Here is an 18336-nt window from a genome sequence, read left to right as displayed (position 1 = left end):
CATTCGTGTAGGATTATGTTATACAACACAAAGACTCTTTATGTTTATTCGGACCGTTTAGAAGTGAGTCTGAATCATCGTTTCGAAATGTAATTTATCGCTGAAATTAAATATACGCCGTTAATTTAATGACGCACAAGAAAATTATGTAACTTTGTCAACAGATTTACACTATTTTACGTTTAGTTTTGCTCTCTCTGACCACTGAAGAAAAAAATGGTGTTTTGGTATTCATTAAAAAAAACTTCATATTTATCAAAATTGGGTTAATCGTGTTGATTTCTGAATACCTCTTTATTAGATCCAAAAATATCGCACCCGTCGCTTGTAGTATGAGAACTTCCTCACTCTTTCTCAAACTTATCTAAAGTTCCGCACTCGTCACTCTTTCTTTACACACACTCTTATGTACACTTAATGTCTCTTCATGGCAACTAGGTTCTGTGTGTGCTTTATATGAACGTGTTTTTTTGGGTTCGATCCCCGGTTGGAGTATCTGTCTCGAATAACATCCCAAGCAGTGGTTGGAATCCCACCTTAAACAGTAGGTCCCGTTGGCGCTGGAAATTCAACCACTCAATGAACCTCATGTACATTTACTAATGGTAGAGTTACTTGCTGCGTCTAGACAATTTTTGTTCTACGCTTTACATTTACATTTTCACACTAGAACATAATGACAAAACTCAAGACGACGATTGCAATATTTTTGAATGTAAATATACAATCGTTGTATAACAGTACAGGACTAGCATAAATGATTCATTCGTTTTAAAAAGATTATATATTGAAAAGTATTACACGTACACACATGAAAGATATATGGATCACCAAGTATGTACTGTGTGGCAGCACGAGTCCATTATCTTTCCGATCGGGTGTGGCAATATGAGGTCAGTACCTGTCGAAAATGGAGCGACAGCAAGAAAAAAGACGTTGTCTGGACGTGTGTAGTGTCACCAAAGGGGCACATATTGGCGAACATTTGTAGAGGGGGTATAAACTTGGTGAGTTTATGGTTCTTTTCATATATATATATATCTTTCATGTGTGTGTACATGTAATACTTTTGGAAATCTAGCCTTTTCAAAATAAATTAATCGTTTATGCTAGTCCTGTACTATCGAACTCATATATGTTCTTCAGTCAATAACTTCAAAAAGAATTAATTGTTCTGAGTAAGGATTTCAGTTAAGTTACGGAGAATTATGTTCTATCCACGTAAAGGATGTTATAAAATAGAGGATCTGCAAATATAACAAAATCGTGAAGCCATACGTCACAGCTTCGCCACACCTACTCTGCCCACTCTGCGCCACTAAGATCGCAATGTTTCGAGGCAACAATCATGGCGGAAACGAGAGTAGCCAATCAGACGTGCCGGCTCAGACGATGCTCGATTGTTTTTTGGCTTCATTGAGTTCATATAATGAAGATACGTACGGACAGATCCTAAAAATTTTAATTTGATTGGCCTATTTGCTTCGCAGTTTACGACAAAAGAATGGACAGCACCAAATTACACATCTTTCTGGCGACAGCACTTGTTGAAATTGTACATAACAAGTATTTAATAATTGCAATACTACAAAATAATCCATGTTCTTAGTTTCTTCAAATTATTGACTTAGATAGATCTATTTTGTGCACATATACCTAATACAAATATACAAAACACAATTTTTAACAAAGAAAATGGTAGTTACCAAATCAACAGAATAAGTAGTTGTGGTTTTTGTAAAACTTCCCATAATTTAAACATACGCTACGGACACGAAGAATAGAAACACAATAGTTGATAATGCCTTTGATAAATGGTTTGGTCGACAATAGATTGTTAAGAAAGAAGTAATGGTAAACACATATTTTTAAAACACTATTTAACTTGCATTCGCACTTAATGACCGCATTAAAACTTCTCTTTAATACCTTGTAAACACTAATATACATAATTACTCTCTCTCTCTCTGTTTTCTATATTACATTTACATATAAATCTTCCTTCAAGATGAAAATTCACACTTAACAATTATTATCTCTACAGATCTGAAACTTAACGTAGAATCAAAATTTCAATTTATGACTAGTACTCTTTTGCAGTCTACAATTAAGAAAACAGACTGATCAAAATTAGCTGCAGAAAATGAATTAATACAAACGTCTGTTCTCAGTGATTGTCTTCAGGATTTCGGAAATGTTAAAATGTACATCATCACAAAATCATGACACACTATGAACTGTAAACGTTAATCAGTTTTGTCATCTAAATATGCCCTATACAGAAAAAAATAACAATAATAATAATATAACTAAAAAATCTTGGTCATAATATCACATCAAAAATTCCATATATAAAGTGCTTTTTTCATATAATACATGTAATAGACTCTCGAAATCGAAATTATAACTATCTTTTACAAAAATAATAGTGCTTATATAAAAAAGTTATACACAAAAATACGTAATTACTTCTGAATATTTACTGATTTTCTTTGTTTTATGAATTATGATGGTCTTCCTCGAGCATTCTCAGCGAATATTCCATTCAACTATATTTTCAATGATCTATATATTTACATACTTACTTTCTCCTGCAGAATCTGGTAATAACATGCCTAGCAAAATGAAAGAAAAAAAGAAAATGAGATAATCAAAGAATATATCTATCTATCTACTTATGGTGAGATTTAAGATAATAAAAGCTGAGTTTATACTAAGCAGTCACGTTATTTTGTGTTTACGTAAATAATATTTTCCGACGTAATATGTCGTCGACTACCGTTTCGGACTCATTTTCTCATTTTACGACAATGGAAATCCTCACTCCCGAGGCATTACATCTAGGTTCCGCAAAGCTACTGAAGAGCAGGATGCTAACTGCTATTGATATTCTCCGACTTTCCATGGATCATTCCATCTCCATATCTGTAGTAATGGGTGCTACTCTTGTATTACCAGAAGTTCAACTCTTGTATTCCTTCAACTGCTTGCCGCTCTCAAAGAGTCGCAAATCTCTCAACTCCTGCATCAGGCGAGCCCAGCAATCACAAAACAAGACACCAAGACCCGTCGTACAGGACGATGGATTTCAATCCCCCAAAGACTAGTAAATCTACAACTCCTCTGAAGGAGTGAAAACATCCAATCACCAGTGAAAACATCCAATCAATTTGAGGCTCTATCTGGCCTTCCGGAAGAGACAACAAGAAGTCATCTCCGTAGTGCGTCAAAGGTTATTACTTTCTTACACGCAAAAAAGAAAGGTTAGTAATAAACAAGAAAATGCTGGACAGTAATCAATTTAGTTTGTTAATACAGGGACAACAAAGTCGTGTGTCCCAGCAACCAAGACAAAAAGGTTAACGCGAGAAGTGATTGCAACCTTGCGTTACAGGTTAATATTGCTATTTTACAGTGTAATAACTCACAGGTGAAAGCTAACCGATCACGTAGTTACCACTACTGATCATAGCCTGTAACCGGTAACCTAGTTAGCGGCATGTTGGAACAACCTACTACTCGGTTAATGAAACGGGGTGCGTCAACTGCAGTAACCGAGTATTTTGGTTAATATAACGTATTCACTTAGTTAAAATAATTGGTATTGTTTCTTCAAACACAACTTTAATGGTGTGAGTACATATCAAAAAACGCAGTATGAAAATATTTAACAACTCCCTAAGATCATCATTCATATGTACTTTTGTAATACCCTTGTACCCGTATCAGAAATATGTAGCAACTAACGCTGAGAATTTGTGTTGGGTATTACTTTTTCCTATAAGCAAAGCGTTGTACGGTATATTTTACATTTGTACCAAGCAACGTACAACTATTATATTTCCTGTAATCCTTCACGGAATTCTTATTACGAATGTATGAATTTTTTGACGCTGTTACATGATTAGCAGTGCTACCATCTCGTGTGATTATTTGTACTAGAAATATGGCTCATAAGATTATATTCATTTAAATGTCAGAAAATGCATAAACTTCCGTTAACACACTTTCCTTCACATTTTTCTACTAATTCATGTAGAATCCATATTTTAATAACTGTTTTCCTATTCCTTCGGACATATTCGCAATTGTTAAGACTTTTCGCTTTTAAAATTGCAAATAGCGATGTTGCTGTTTGTACTTCTAAAATTTACCTTGTATGAAAAAATCGGTTGATAACAACTGTGTTTTAAATTAAATTAACCTTCCTGAATTGGTTACCTTCTTCTAACCTACTTTATAGGTTAATAACCAAACACTGTATTGTTTATACGCATTTTCCAGTAACCTTATTGATTATCGATGACCTAATAAAATTAACCTTTTTTGTCTCAGGAGAGTTGTTGCAAATTATTAACTGGTTCTAGCAGCCAAATTGTCCATTAACCTCGGCTAGATTACTGCTTATTTCTTTCAGTATTTGCTGTTTGCTTAAGAGTCTTCTTCCCGGCGAAATTAAAATACCGCTAATTTTACAGTAATTATGTGATATCTTCAAATAGATAAAATATAATCGAAATGTGGAACAAGAGCGCCCTAGACAATATTATTTTACATGAGAAACCGTTATCACGACTCACTTATCTGCTTTCGATTTCGAGCCATTTTGAAAATCGGTATTTATTTTCGCGTTTCTAAACAGCTGAAAACGGAAAGCCACTAGGTGACTTGTGATAACGGTATCTCACGCAAAATAATATTGTCTAGGGCTCTCTTGTTCCATATTTCAGTTATCTTTTATCTATTTGAAGATATCACATAATTACTGTAAAATTAGCGGTATTTCAATTTCGCCGGGATGAAGACTCTTAATCACTATTTCTTAAAGAAGAAAGAAGAAAATATATTCAAAAATATCTAGTAGCTGTTCAAAATGTATTCCGGAGAACTACATTACTAAGCAAACAGAGACGTTTGCAGAATATATAGTAGGAAAATAATAGCCTTTCACGCACTATATAGGTAACAATGTTCACTTTTTTATATAAATCAGTGCATTACTATGCATACATTAATGTACCAGCACGTTAGATTGGATTGCATTGTTTATTTTCGCCCTTTTTACTATAGTACGCCGAAAGAATAGAAGAATGTTTGGTGATCGTGAAGAAACAAAGAAAAAAAAAGAGGGGTTCGAGATTTCAATGGATTTACATGTTTCATGGCACATAGTTGCCGAAAAAGTTATTTCTCAACATCTATTTGTACATTCGTCCTGATGTACACTCACCTACAGACCATATCGTTCAACGTATCTCAATTAAATTTTAAACTTAAGGTTTTTCTGTGATCCTCCAGGGGAGTTCTTCGAATTTTCCTCCTACCTCTAGTTTCCGAAAAGTAAACTGTGGTGTTTGTATCTTGGAAACTCATTCAGTTATTTTAATTGCAGGTGCAATAAAATGTCGAAGCTCACATGTGTAGTAAATTCAACGACTAATCTGCAGCTTCCGTTTTTGTAGCGAATTGCTCTGTTATTCAGAACTTAAAAGGCACCTAAAGAAACATGTCAAGATTTTGAAGGAACATTTATCTCTGTAAGAAACTGTTCTCTCATCAAGGAAAGACAATGAATTATTATTATTATTATTATTATTATTATTATTATTATTATTATTATTATTATTATTATTATTATTATTATTATTATTATTACTGTTTGTGGGCAAAAACTGTCCACTGAAGTGATAAATTATGATCATAAATGCATTGCATTTTGCTATCCTATTCTTCGTTTCGTCGCATTACTATGATATTGTGTAACAAATTGCGATGCGATATCACTTAGAAACACTTTATATATATAAGTGAGGCGTTCAATATATAGGTTTCCCTAAGCTGTAAAATATTTATTTTTTAAGACGGTCCTTCCTCACCTCTCCACATAATCTCCATTGAGATTCAGACATTTGTCTTACCATTGCATCAATTTGTCCAAACCCTTTGCAAAAAATCAAGGCTCTGGCTATTTAGCACTTTTCTCATATTTCGCTTCACTTCTTTTGTTTTGAAACGTTCATCTTACCATTCAGATTTTAACATCGGAAAAAGATGGAAGTAACTCGGTGCTAAATTGAGGCTGTGGGGACAGCGGGGCAGCCGTTTCCACCCTAATTCTTCAAATTTGTGTTTTCTTTGCGTGCTGAGTGGAAGTGGACATCATCGTTAAAAGAAGAGACCAGGTTGCTTATGTCGAATTGCGTTTCCCTGAAGAAGAGTTATTTTGACATAAGCGACCTGGTCTCTTGCCAACTAGTGATGAAAAAGTGAAGCAGAATGTGAAGAGAATACTAAATAACCAGAGCCCTGATATTTTGCAAGTTTTTGGACAAATTGGTGCAACGGTGAGATAAATGCCTAAATCTAATTTTGAATTATGTGGAGAGGTGAGGAATTACCCACCTACACATGCATGTATAGTTTACAAATGTGTCTTAAAAAAAATTTTTTTTTACACCTTAGGAAAACTTATATATTGAACGACCCACGCATGTATATGAGCGTATTTTAAAGCGGTACTGCATCGCAGTTTACGTAAATGTTAAATACTTCGGAATTTACTTAATTCACAACACTCCAATTTCAAAAATTAAAATCATAGTGTTCATTATCACCAAATTACCTTCAGAGTTGTGAACATTATTCCAAGTTCTCCATTCTGCAAATACGGCTCCATAAAATCTTCTATGAAGTGAATTTCAGATCCCAGTTGTAATATTCGTGATCTAACTACAACGAATTGGAAAACTGGGAAAAGGTCATCCATATTCCATAGATAAGCAGATCCAAGTTCTTCCTGTACTGCCTGCAAATAAATATTAGTTAATATATTAACAAATGTAGATATTAGGACCGACTGCGACAGTTCATTAATAAGTAATTTTTAAGAATAAAATACAAAATATATTTGTTGATAAAATGAACTGCGTTAATATATAATAAAACAAGATAGGCCAACATTGCACAAAATTATCGTAAAAATTTAACAGGATACGTTGTAAATTTAATTTACTGAAGTTTATTATAATAACTTACTCTTTTAACACAGATACTTTTTGTCATTATGTTGAATATAGCATGTACAATATATACACACATTCTACTTAATTTTCTTGTTACTTACTACCATGTTTTCATTATGGAAATTCACTACTACATGTATATATATGGTGTGCATAGAATAACACTTCCTTATCATTGTAACAATGCAAGCTGCCTCTCGGTAACTCTACTGCCAAAATTTAAGTCTTCTTTTTAACTCTGATAGTTCAGGTCATATCTAGGTATGTGAAAGTACACCGTTGAAGCAAACACGTAAAAAGAAACTACCCGGGCTTTTATGTTCTGACCATCGTCTGGCAGTTCGATCTCTAATAATAGTTTACATCTCCGTTTGTGTTTACTAATATATACGAGGGTTGTTCAACACTTATTGTCATTGATATAGAAGGAGTCAACAAAAATGTTATGTTTGTAACTCTACAAAAGTTTTAGAAGTGTGTGAAAATATAGGGCAATGTCATTGATACTGGTTGCGTTCTCTGTGTTTTGCAGGTAGCAAGTGCGTCCGGATTGTGAGAATGGAGAAAACTGAAGTGTGTGTTTGGTCAAATACTTCCAGATGAAAGGCTAAACACCGACAGATATACACGCTAAATATGATTAGTATGGGTGATAGTCAGTAGCGTCTTCTCTGGGTGTGCAAGTCGTGTGTTAACGCCCAACGAAAAATGAAGAAAAGAGAATTTTAATTTAATTAAACGGATCATCAGAACTTGTGATTTTTTATTTTCAACGAGACAGAATCATCTGTTGAAGTGCAAAAGAACAGAGAAGTGTTGTGCGGTCTCCGTCATGTTTTGAGGAGGCAACTCTGCGAGTAAGTCATTGGCAACGCTATGGCTGAAGTTTCACTGTTTTGGAAGACTTCTATTGTGCACCCGCTTCGTGTCCCTCACCTCGTGCTTGTGTGATCCATGGCGTTGGTTAGGAAATCAACGTCTTGAGTTTTCTGCTTCTCTCAAGCGTTGCCATCTCTGTAGATTTATTTGTGCATGTACAGATATTTTATAGCAATACGGAAAACATTTTTTGGGGGCAGAGGGGCTATGATCTACGCACTTTTTTGTTGCTAAACATATCATTTAATTCAAAAGTTAATGGTGCAATAGAGTTCTTCCTAAAATACGTGTAAGGAGTACGGTGAAAAGAAACATCATTTTTTTCTCGATCCAAGTTGTGTTGGAAGTGTCAGTTGATGCAAAAAAAAAAAAAAAAAAAAAAAGAAAGAAAGAAAGAAAAAAGCCTGGACGCTAAGCTACAAAACGGTTTTCCATTCTGCCTTTTCATTTCCCTTTCATTTACTTTGTCGTTAGTGGTTCACCCTCAAGACTTACGGTTTCGTGCCTCTATTACTGTCTTTAAAGCAGTAATCCAGAGGTTGCTACGCAAAGAAAGACGACTTGGGCTGAAATTCACGTAATTGTAAGCAAATAATTGCTTGTTTTTGATTTTCAGTTTCACATTTTGAGGGTATATTTACTTATACTATAATTATTATAATTAAATGTACTCCTTACGTAATAACATCCTCCTCGATTGCTCTTTATAATTTACAGACTAAATTGTTAGAAATAAATTTCTATTTATATGTTGGCGTAAATAGGACATTATGCAATGACGATCATAGTTCCTTACTTTCGAAAATTGTGAGAACTTCCAGGTACAGACTATATTCAGAAAATCGATGGGTGGGCAAAGTATAGTCACTATTAAATACTCGTATGTTGAATGCGAATGCCACTAAAATAGTTATGCGTAAATTGAGGTAAATTTATCACAATATTTTTGATCAATAAAACAATGTGGGTGGGCCCATCTTTGCTCCTGGGAAGAGGGGGTTCCCCCTCTAGTATCGCCTATGGTTGTGAGGGTTAATATGTTTTTCCTTTCTTGCCAACGCCCTAACATCCACGTCAGGAGACGCTACTGGTGATAGTGTCCTCTCCTGCCAAGTGATAAAAAAAACTAGCCACGTGAATTCCGTTGTGGTAGACAAAGTTGTAAACATGGAAGTGGTGCTGAGTATACAAGAAGACAATGTTGTGCATGATCTGGTAATAAATGACAGAAAAGTGACAATACACTAAATAAATGAGATCACGGGTATATCCACCGATCAACAGAAAGAATGTTGCATGAAAACTTGGGGTTGAAAAAAATTTCTGCCAGATGGATTCCAAGGAAAGCTAACTGTGGATCAAAAGCGCGAAAGAGTACCTACATCAGAGACTAATTTAGCCCTGTTTAAAAGAAATTCTGAGAACTTTATTGCCACATACGTAACCGTTGATGAGACATGGGTACACCATTTTGAACCTGAAAATAAAAACAGCAAAGTATGCAGTGGTCGAACCCATTCCCGCAAATTCAAAGCTCAGCCATCCGTTGGTAAAGTTATGGCCACTGTGTTTTGGGATGCCAAGGGAGTTCTCTTCATTGGCTATCTTGAAGACACACTATCACGGGCCACTGTGTTTTGGGATGCCAAGGGAGTTCTCTTCATTGGCTATCTTGAAGACACACTATCACGGGACACTGTCACGCATACTTTATTTCAAATTAGAAGCAGCCATCAAGATAAAAAAAAAGGCAGACAAGTCTTCGTGTAAAAAAGGCAGACAAATCTTCCTGTACCAGAATAATGCTCCCGCCCACAGAAATCACCACAGAATGATGGTAATGGAGGCTGCAGGGATTCAAATACTTATACATCCTCCCTACTCCCAACGAATATATACAATGAAAGTAAATGAAAATGTCTTAAGCAAATGCACCTTGTTAATAGCACAACAGACATTTAAAGGAATGATTTTTTCCACATTATTTTCATCTTATATCATTTTCGTTTACATTAATCTTGGGAGCTGGGTGGCTCAGTGATAGAGCGTCTTACCTTTGGCACGTGGGCTTCCTAGTTCGATCCCAGCTCTTGCCAGGTGAGTATTGTGGTGGACAAACACCGTATGCATCGGATTTCTTGGAATTTTCCTGTTTCCTTCCACTTTTGTCGTTCCACCATTAACATCTATCTCACCGTCAGCTTTGCTTAGCAATGGTGCATAATTGTAGGACGTTAAACAAACAAACAAAAAGAAAAAAACACCTTTCTTTCAAAAAGATAACTATAGAAATTTAATGTCAGTTTAATAATAATACCTTTGTAATTTGCTGGAATGTATGATGAATTACTTGCAACTTTTCGAGTGGAGAGAATGTCGTCTTCAACTGCTGCAGTGTCTCCACAGCTTCATGAAACACCTGTTCTCGGAGAGGTGAAAAGTTTCCTCCTTCCTTCAAGGCTTCAGAGCAATTTACACGATAGCATAACCAGAATTTCCTGCAAAAGATTTTACAAAGTATGTTTAAGGGCACGTGTTCAGAAGTACAGGATCTAACATTCAATTTCAGATATCATTAAGATCTCCAATCAGGGATGCGTAAAGAAAAATCAGTCAATACCAATCTAAGAAAACTACAGGAAAAGTAGTGAAGCTGTAGAAGACTATAAGAGTCATCTTGGAAATTTTATATAGTATTTTATTTGGAGATATATATTTTTTTGGTTCTTGATTAAATTCGTGGAATGTGTAGTTACAATCATACTGATCACCTCCTTTGTTTTATTTTTAAAAATTTTATTTACGTCTTGTACGAATAAGATTCGTTTATTTAAATTTAATACTTTGAACAGGACATCGATAGAGATAGGGAGAATACAAAAAAGAAATAAAGAGAGAAAAAACTGTAGAGAAGAGATCCAGTTGCATGTCACTGTTAGCCTTTTTTAAGTGTTATGAGGAAAAACGTATAATCAGATGAATGCCAAAACAGAGCTCTAAGAAAGAAAGAAAAGAAAAAACACCATAAATAAAGGAATACTGCACGCAGAAAGTAAATATAGAGAATCTGTAGAAATAATAGATGAAAAGATAGTACTGTAAAGATAAATATAAAAATAACGTAATTCCCGGCGGGAGAGCATTCAATGCATTAGAGTGCTTAGGATTGCATCTTATAAGCTGTAGGTCCACGTCTCATATAGCCCCGGTGCTGAAAAAAGATGCCAAACTTAAACTAACAAGTCTGGGGTTCAGAAAATCCACATGCTGTCTAGAATATACGATAGCTCCGAAGTTTATGTATGAAGTAGAATAATGAAAGACAGAGAAGTTGCCTAACTTATGTTTTCTTCTTTCTTTCAGTGATCTGAACCGTAACTGAACATGTCCGTCATTCCACAACTCCAGGAGATTCCAGCACAATTAGGTTCCCCTTCGTTGGTATGAGGTGGTTCGTGAATGTCTGTTCAGTATTTCCACGGTGGATTGGATCATAGGGAAACGTTATCAAATGAAAGGTCAGCTCGTTCTTCAGATGTAACATCCTGTGTGTTTCTTCTACTTTTTTTTTGCCCGTTTTCTTATGGAGCTTAATTAAAGACACTGTCTATAGGACGAAGGTGACGTCCTAAAAGATCTCAACGACCATATCACTATAATTCTTCATCCACGTTAATTCTACAGTGTTATGTGGTCTGAAATTGAAAACCACCTACGAAGAGTTCATAGAACGTATGGGAGCGGCATAAAGCAAGGTTACAAACTTCCACAGTTATTGAACAGTACAAGGATCACAAGTTCCCATTACAAACATTACATACAATGCCTGACAATCTTGAAAACGTACACACCACTTAAGAATGTTCTATATGTGCGTGTACATATATGAAAAAAAAAAAATTAAAAAGCAGACCTGCAAAAACAAATTACTTATCAGAGAATTGTAGAAATATTATCAGACTAGAAAATAAAGAAAACTATCCTCTTTCCTAAAAATGCTTACTCAGATAGAGAAGGAAACAAGGGTGTTATAGAAAAACCCGAGAAGCATGAGCAATGACGCCACAATGGATGATGCCATCGCGATGTCGTTTCGCAAGCTTCTCGCCAATTGGCCTGTTCTACAACATTACTTGTAATTCTTACTCTTTCCTCTCCCCGTTTCACGAAGTATTTTTGGGCCTTAAATTTCCTCCTTTCCTTTCAACAACAATGAAAACTGTTTAACTTATAAATTCAGGAATAAATATCCATAGTATTTACTAATAAACGCTATCGGACACATATTTATAAATTGAAATTACTAACCTTGCATTCGTGAAAAAAAAATAATAAACTTTTTTGTTAGACAATTTTAGCAGTCTCTGCTACTTTCGTTAGTAACTTCGTAAATTAGTTTTCTTGTCACTGTCCTCTTCCGGTACAGTCACAAAATAAGATGATACGCAGTAAGTCTGGTGCAGCAGTTCAAGAAGTTACTGAAGAAAGTAGCAGAGACTACTGAAATCATTTAAGAAAAAAGTTTTATTTCCTTTACGGATACAAGGTTAGTAATTTCAATTTCCACAGTAGTTTAATGTTTTTCACCATCTTTAATCAAAAAGGAAAATAATTATGAGTTATGTTATATACACATAGTTTCAAAAGAAATTTATATTCAAAACGTTATCAAAACAATTTTTACGTTAATCTATGTGAAAAGTGAGTAACAATTTTAACAGAATACTGTTAAAGAATTAAAGAATGCATTTTCACGAATTTAACTCAGGATATATATGTTGCTCAGTCCATGCAAAACTGAATTCTTCTCATAAATTCCTTCTTCCAATACGATTGGGATAGAAAAGTTCATTATCCAAAAACCTACACTGGAATACACATGATGCCTTGTTTGTATGGATGTACATAATTGTTACCAGTAACTGATTACCTTCATCTTACTCTTACTTATTTCCTTTATATATATATAGGTTGTTTTTACAAAACTTCACGTTTAACGTATCTTAATTCATAGTACTGTATTTTGATATTTATTGATTTACGATTACATTCGCTATTATTGCTATAATATCTAGTTACTATTTACTTTCACGAATGAACAATTATTGCTAACATAAATTTACAAGTTATATCTATGAAAAAAGTTTCGACATCGATGTTATTAATCCTATGATTAGTTGAAGGAAAGAGCATGTACAAATATGAAGCAATGAAAACCTGATTAAATTTTCACAATAAGAATTGTCAATGTACCTATATAATATTGGAATTCTGCAGTTATAGGTCAAGAATAGGACTTGATAGGGTTTTAGCAGCAGTTAACATTTCAGTCAAAATTGTTCAGAAGTAAGAAAAAATTGGAAATGTGGTACCACAGATCTACTTGGTTAGCATCTTCTAATTTAGTGTATCCAGAAGAAGGCATCAGGAATTGGTGTGCCGAAATATTGATAAAGTTACAAGGAATACGAACGAAAAAAGTAAACTTTATTTTATTATATATTACGTATGTTTCATTTCATTTAGGAATTAAAAACGCAAGCATTACCATATTCTCCATTCACACTTACAACAAAATAAGGCACCAAAGTATGGTGCTTAATTCGTTATACTTGGGGCATTTTACACAACTATCCATCTGTCCTCATGGAAGTATCTCGACTTCAACTGGGAATTAGAGTAACAGTCTGTTCAACTTCGGTACGAAAGCTTCCTGGTTCGATCCCGGGGGATGTGAGTTTGCGGCGAACAACATCGAATCCCTGAGTTTTCTCGGTGTTCTCCCGTTTCTTCCCATGCCCTCATTCCACCAATTCTTTCATAATCATTTACTTTCAAGAATTATCCGTCTCCTTTAGACTAAAAGGCATATCATGACACGTTAAACTAAAATCTTCATATTATTTCATTTCGAATTCAATTGTAGGCATCACCGCCACACTCATATTTGTTTCATTTCGTAAAGCGACTTTGTGTTTTGTTAATCATTCAATCTCTTTTTTCCAAGTTGTTGAGACCCACTTCTTCGTCACTTGCTCACAAGGGATAAAAAGAAAGAAAAAATAAATAATTAAAAAAAAAAATGAAGTAAAAGCTCAGTCAATAACTGCTGCGGAGAAATTCGTAATCATGGAAGTAGATCGCGGTTATCAAGTAACTGCAACCACTTGCCGAAAACGAGACGTTAGTAGCTATGTAAGTACGAGACATTTCCTCAGGTTAAGAAATAGAAGCTCCCTGCTATATGTCCAAAGTCAGTGGATCATATTGCAACGATCGTTCAACTATAAACGTAAACCGCTCTCATTCTTTCAGTATTTTTTACATGAATTTTTGAAAGATGCGTGAGTATTTTCTTGTACTGACTTTTTAAATAACACTATTTTAATACCTCAAAAATTATTTTTTGAGGTTGAAAACTTGGTGGTTGCGCGACCACCTAAGGGAGCATCCACGCCTACATGATAGTATCATACTTAGTAAACTAATCCATGTTCTTTAAATAGTTTTCTAAGCCTGAATATGTATCCTTTGACGATGGGAAACATATTGACAACACAAAGTATTCCACTTTGATTTTTGCAATATTCTGAAAAATGTGAAACAATAGGGGCGGATTGACGAGCATCCTTACAGAAAATATGATTAAATTTAAACCTAGGAATGGCGCATTCTAATTAGCCAGTTTAATTATGAACTTTTTTCAGATGGAGTTAACTCTGAAACGTGACTGTACATTACATCTGAATACTAAATTTCAACAAAATAAGCTGTTATGATTACCTGTTGTCTAACTCTACCTCCTCCATTGTTGTCTACTGTATTCAAAACATAAATAACTAAATAAACATGACATTCAACTTACTGATCAATCCCAAGGAAAGCCATAAGAGAGATATCCGGTTGCTTATTCCATTTCAGAAGTCTTTTCCAATATGCATCATCTTCTTGTTTATTGTGTAGTGCATACAGTACAAAAAGCGCAGAATGCACTTTTGGCAAGAGAACGGGATGTAGTAGTGATGCGGCACTTACAACTTCACTAGAAAAATATAAATAACATAAATATGTACTTTTCCATATAGCAGTCTTATTAAAAACAGCACAGTGGCAAAGACTAGCTTCTAATACTTATTTATTTATTTCTACAACTACATTAACAAGAATTAGCCTTTACAGCACGAAACTATTAAGTGTTTCTTCCCAACACGTCAGGACCTGACAATAGCCTTTAACATAAACATACGTGAAGGCTTTTTGTATTACAAGAACTGAATGAGTCAGTTGGAAAAGGTATACATTTCACGAAAGAGGCAAGTTAAACTGGGACAGTTATTTTGTTCTTTATAGGTTGCCTACACCCTTTGAGAGGAACAAGAACACATTCCTTAATTATAGATTCTCTATACTAAGCTCTACGGAAATGTATGAACGGATAATGCAACATAATCGTGAAGTGTGTTTGTTTTTCCACTCAGTGTTGGAAAGTTGTGGCTTTTAGATTTTTTTTTTTTTTTTTTTTTTTTTTTTTATACAACTCTTTCATTCAATTATTGAGTCGTATTTTCAAGCTTGAAATAATTTTGTGAATTATGACTCTCCATGTCGCTCGAAACTAAACAGATTTCAAATTAGCCCAGATTTTCTGTCATTTACGAATGGCTAAATTTCTTTGAAAATTGTAGGATATATAACTCACCTTTCATTTTTTTCGTTACAATCATCACCATCACCATTATTATTATCATCATCGTCAAGTAACATTTCTTGTTCACCTGGTGGAAGCGCTGGGAAAAGAGTTCTTACCACTTCGTAGATACGGGACGTTACAGATCGCAGTTCCTGGACAGCATGACTTAAAAGCTGCGGATGAACTCGAACGCCTCCATACGTGCCTGTATACACTCTCGTCACTTCAAGTAAGAGCTGTCCAAGAGGGTGCAATGTGCTTTCAAATGCCTGAAAATATACAAAAAGAATCCTTCTGTAGTGATTACACTTAATATCTCTGTCATCTTATATTTATTCTCTATGCTGCTACACAATAACGAATACATGAGGCGTCTCAGAGTAATAAAGGCGAACTCTGAACGAGCAAAGTAATCGTACATTAATTTTTAAAAATTTTCTACACGACAAAGAAATGACTTCCATAAACTATGCATTAAGAACGAGAATCAGCTGCCACAGAGTTGTTTGTTATTACTACTTGAACATATCAAATGTATTTTACGAGCATTCAGGCTGCACGTAACTTTCGCTAAATTCGTTCTCACGACCCGAAACGCCTCATACGGTAGCTGTTTTACTGCAATTAAACTTAGATTACAAAGACATTATATTGCGAAATGTGAAAGGAATTATGAAAAGAAAATACTAAATTTCTTAAATGATGAGATGGTATCACGTGACAACCATTTAAAACATTAGAAAATAAATTATTAAGTTACAAACCAACGATTTACTTTAAAAACAAAAAGCATGTTGCATTTAGATCAGCATTAAGGCTGTGTCCAGTACCTAGGATGCGATAAGAGCTTCCCTACATAATAACATGTCACAGTGTTTTCGAAAGCATTATGATAACTACTTATTTTCTACATTTCCAAATTCATCCAAGCGTTTATTACTATTAATACTTTATGTTCACTTTTATCTTTTCTCACTAGGCCAATATTAGAGCGCGATAATTGAAAATTAATTTTCTTTCATTTGAAATCTGTTTAAAGCATGTCCTCTATTTGACAACAGAGTGATTGATGTTTCTTTTCGAGCTAGATAGGCTGGTTTCTTGGATTCTCTTCTCCTCTGCAAGAACTCCCGATAATCCCCAGACAATGACACACTATTTAACAGCTGATAAGACTAAAACCTGTTTTTCGCTTTTAATATTTTTCTACATGCACTGTAAGCATTTTCTAAGAAGACAGCTATATGTATAGTTTGAGGCAAATTGGAGCTGACTGTTTAGAAGTTTCAGAAAATCCGTGTGTACGCTACTTGTAATTCGTGTGTTTATTTTATGCAAGTTGTTTCGAACTGCATGATTAGAGGGAGAAGAAAAGAAGCAGAAGTAAGAAAGTCCATTATCAAACTCCAGAGTGAAGAGTACTCATTCAAAAGAAAAGAGATTTTTAAATACTTATGAATGACCTATATGTGAGACCAGATTCTAGGGACACCAACTGCCGAATTTGTTTTTGGCTTGCAGAACTCTTTGCACAAAATAACTATCTTGAATTGGGGTTTAGCATCCATTTCGTCACCGAGGCTATATGTGACGTGCAACTACAGCTTAACATGGAATCCAATTCACATGAAATCCCTCTGGGAATCGAACCAAGGTCTCCCGCACACTAACCATATACCCACAATGCAGCTCTATAGCTGTTTATTTTGGAGAAGAAAAGGGAACCTAATGTGAAGTGTTTAGGTATATACTGAAAGAAAGTCTAAAATACGTGAATTCACTTATTTATTTTATGGTATCTATTTATTTTATTTCAAATACTGTGACAATATAAAGTCAATTCAGTTTTCACTGAAGGCTTCTGTTAGATTGATAATAATGAAGTCTCTAACGAAAAGTATTTCGATGTAGTTCAGAGGTGAACAAAAAATAAATCTTTGAGTTTTACGTCCCACGGTTATGCCGGCTAGGCTGAAGAAAACTGATGATGAGAAATGAATGAAATGGTGGAATGAAGAAAGTGGAGGAAGCGGGAGAACCCCGAGAAAACCATGCACGCGGTGTTCGTTCACCACTTACCACTAAGCTCACTTGGCATGAGCTAGTTTGACAATTGCGCTCAGCAAGTTCATTGGCTCATACATAACGTCAATTCGACTGTCATGTAGTATAATTAAAATTTCCATAATTTTATATTGGCATTAGTAGAATAAATTTATTCTTTTTATCTATTTTTTAATAACTGAAGGTCATCAGGAATATTTTATAATAAACTCTGCTGAAGATAGTAAAGAGGATCATGCTATATTTCTATACTTCTCAACTATCCACAAGCAAAATTGATTGATTGGTTTGTTAAGGACGATGTTAGTGTGGAAACCAACCAATCTATTTTGTTTGTCTGTGGGCAATAAGAAATCCTCGGGAATTTTTCCTGTATTGTGTTGCAACATTCCTTGATTAGTCGTTTTCTGGATTAACTAACAACGCAAGATAAAACCTAATAATTTATGAATGAATGGGATATGGATAGTCACCATTATTTATGAACATATTAACGGATTCTCTTTTAACGAACTCGGCCAAGAAAATAATTCCATCTATTAAAAAAAAAAAGAAAAGGAAAAAAAAAGAAAAGAAAAAAGAAAGAAAGGAAATTCGGTTTCGTTCAAAAGTAACAGACGGACTAACTACAATCTTAACAATCTTATACGTCCCACTAGCACGATCCGAGTAACACATCTA

General features: G+C 34.6%; 1 protein-coding gene across 1 annotated transcript in view; it reads right to left on the bottom strand.

Annotated features, from left to right (window-relative positions):
- Positions 1 to 324: 324 nt before the first annotated feature.
- The window catches only part of Als2 (Amyotrophic lateral sclerosis 2), a 47149-nt gene continuing 29137 nt past the window's right edge, over positions 325 to 18336 (bottom strand). The window contains exons 10-14 of the mRNA XM_081757794.1: positions 15601 to 15860; positions 14767 to 14943; positions 10219 to 10399; positions 6623 to 6805; positions 325 to 2615 (exon numbers count right to left, since the gene is read on the bottom strand). Of these exons, the coding sequence (XP_081613920.1) occupies positions 2574 to 2615; positions 6623 to 6805; positions 10219 to 10399; positions 14767 to 14943; positions 15601 to 15860 (843 nt within the window). The 3' untranslated portion in view covers positions 325 to 2573. The remainder of the gene's footprint in view (positions 2616 to 6622; positions 6806 to 10218; positions 10400 to 14766; positions 14944 to 15600; positions 15861 to 18336) is intronic.

This window comes from Thermobia domestica, chromosome 1, assembly GCF_964235325.1.
Source record: "Thermobia domestica chromosome 1, izTheDome1.hap1.1, whole genome shotgun sequence".
Lineage (NCBI taxonomy): Eukaryota > Metazoa > Arthropoda > Insecta > Zygentoma > Lepismatidae > Thermobia > Thermobia domestica.
This window is presented reverse-complemented; position numbering and strand designations above follow the sequence as displayed.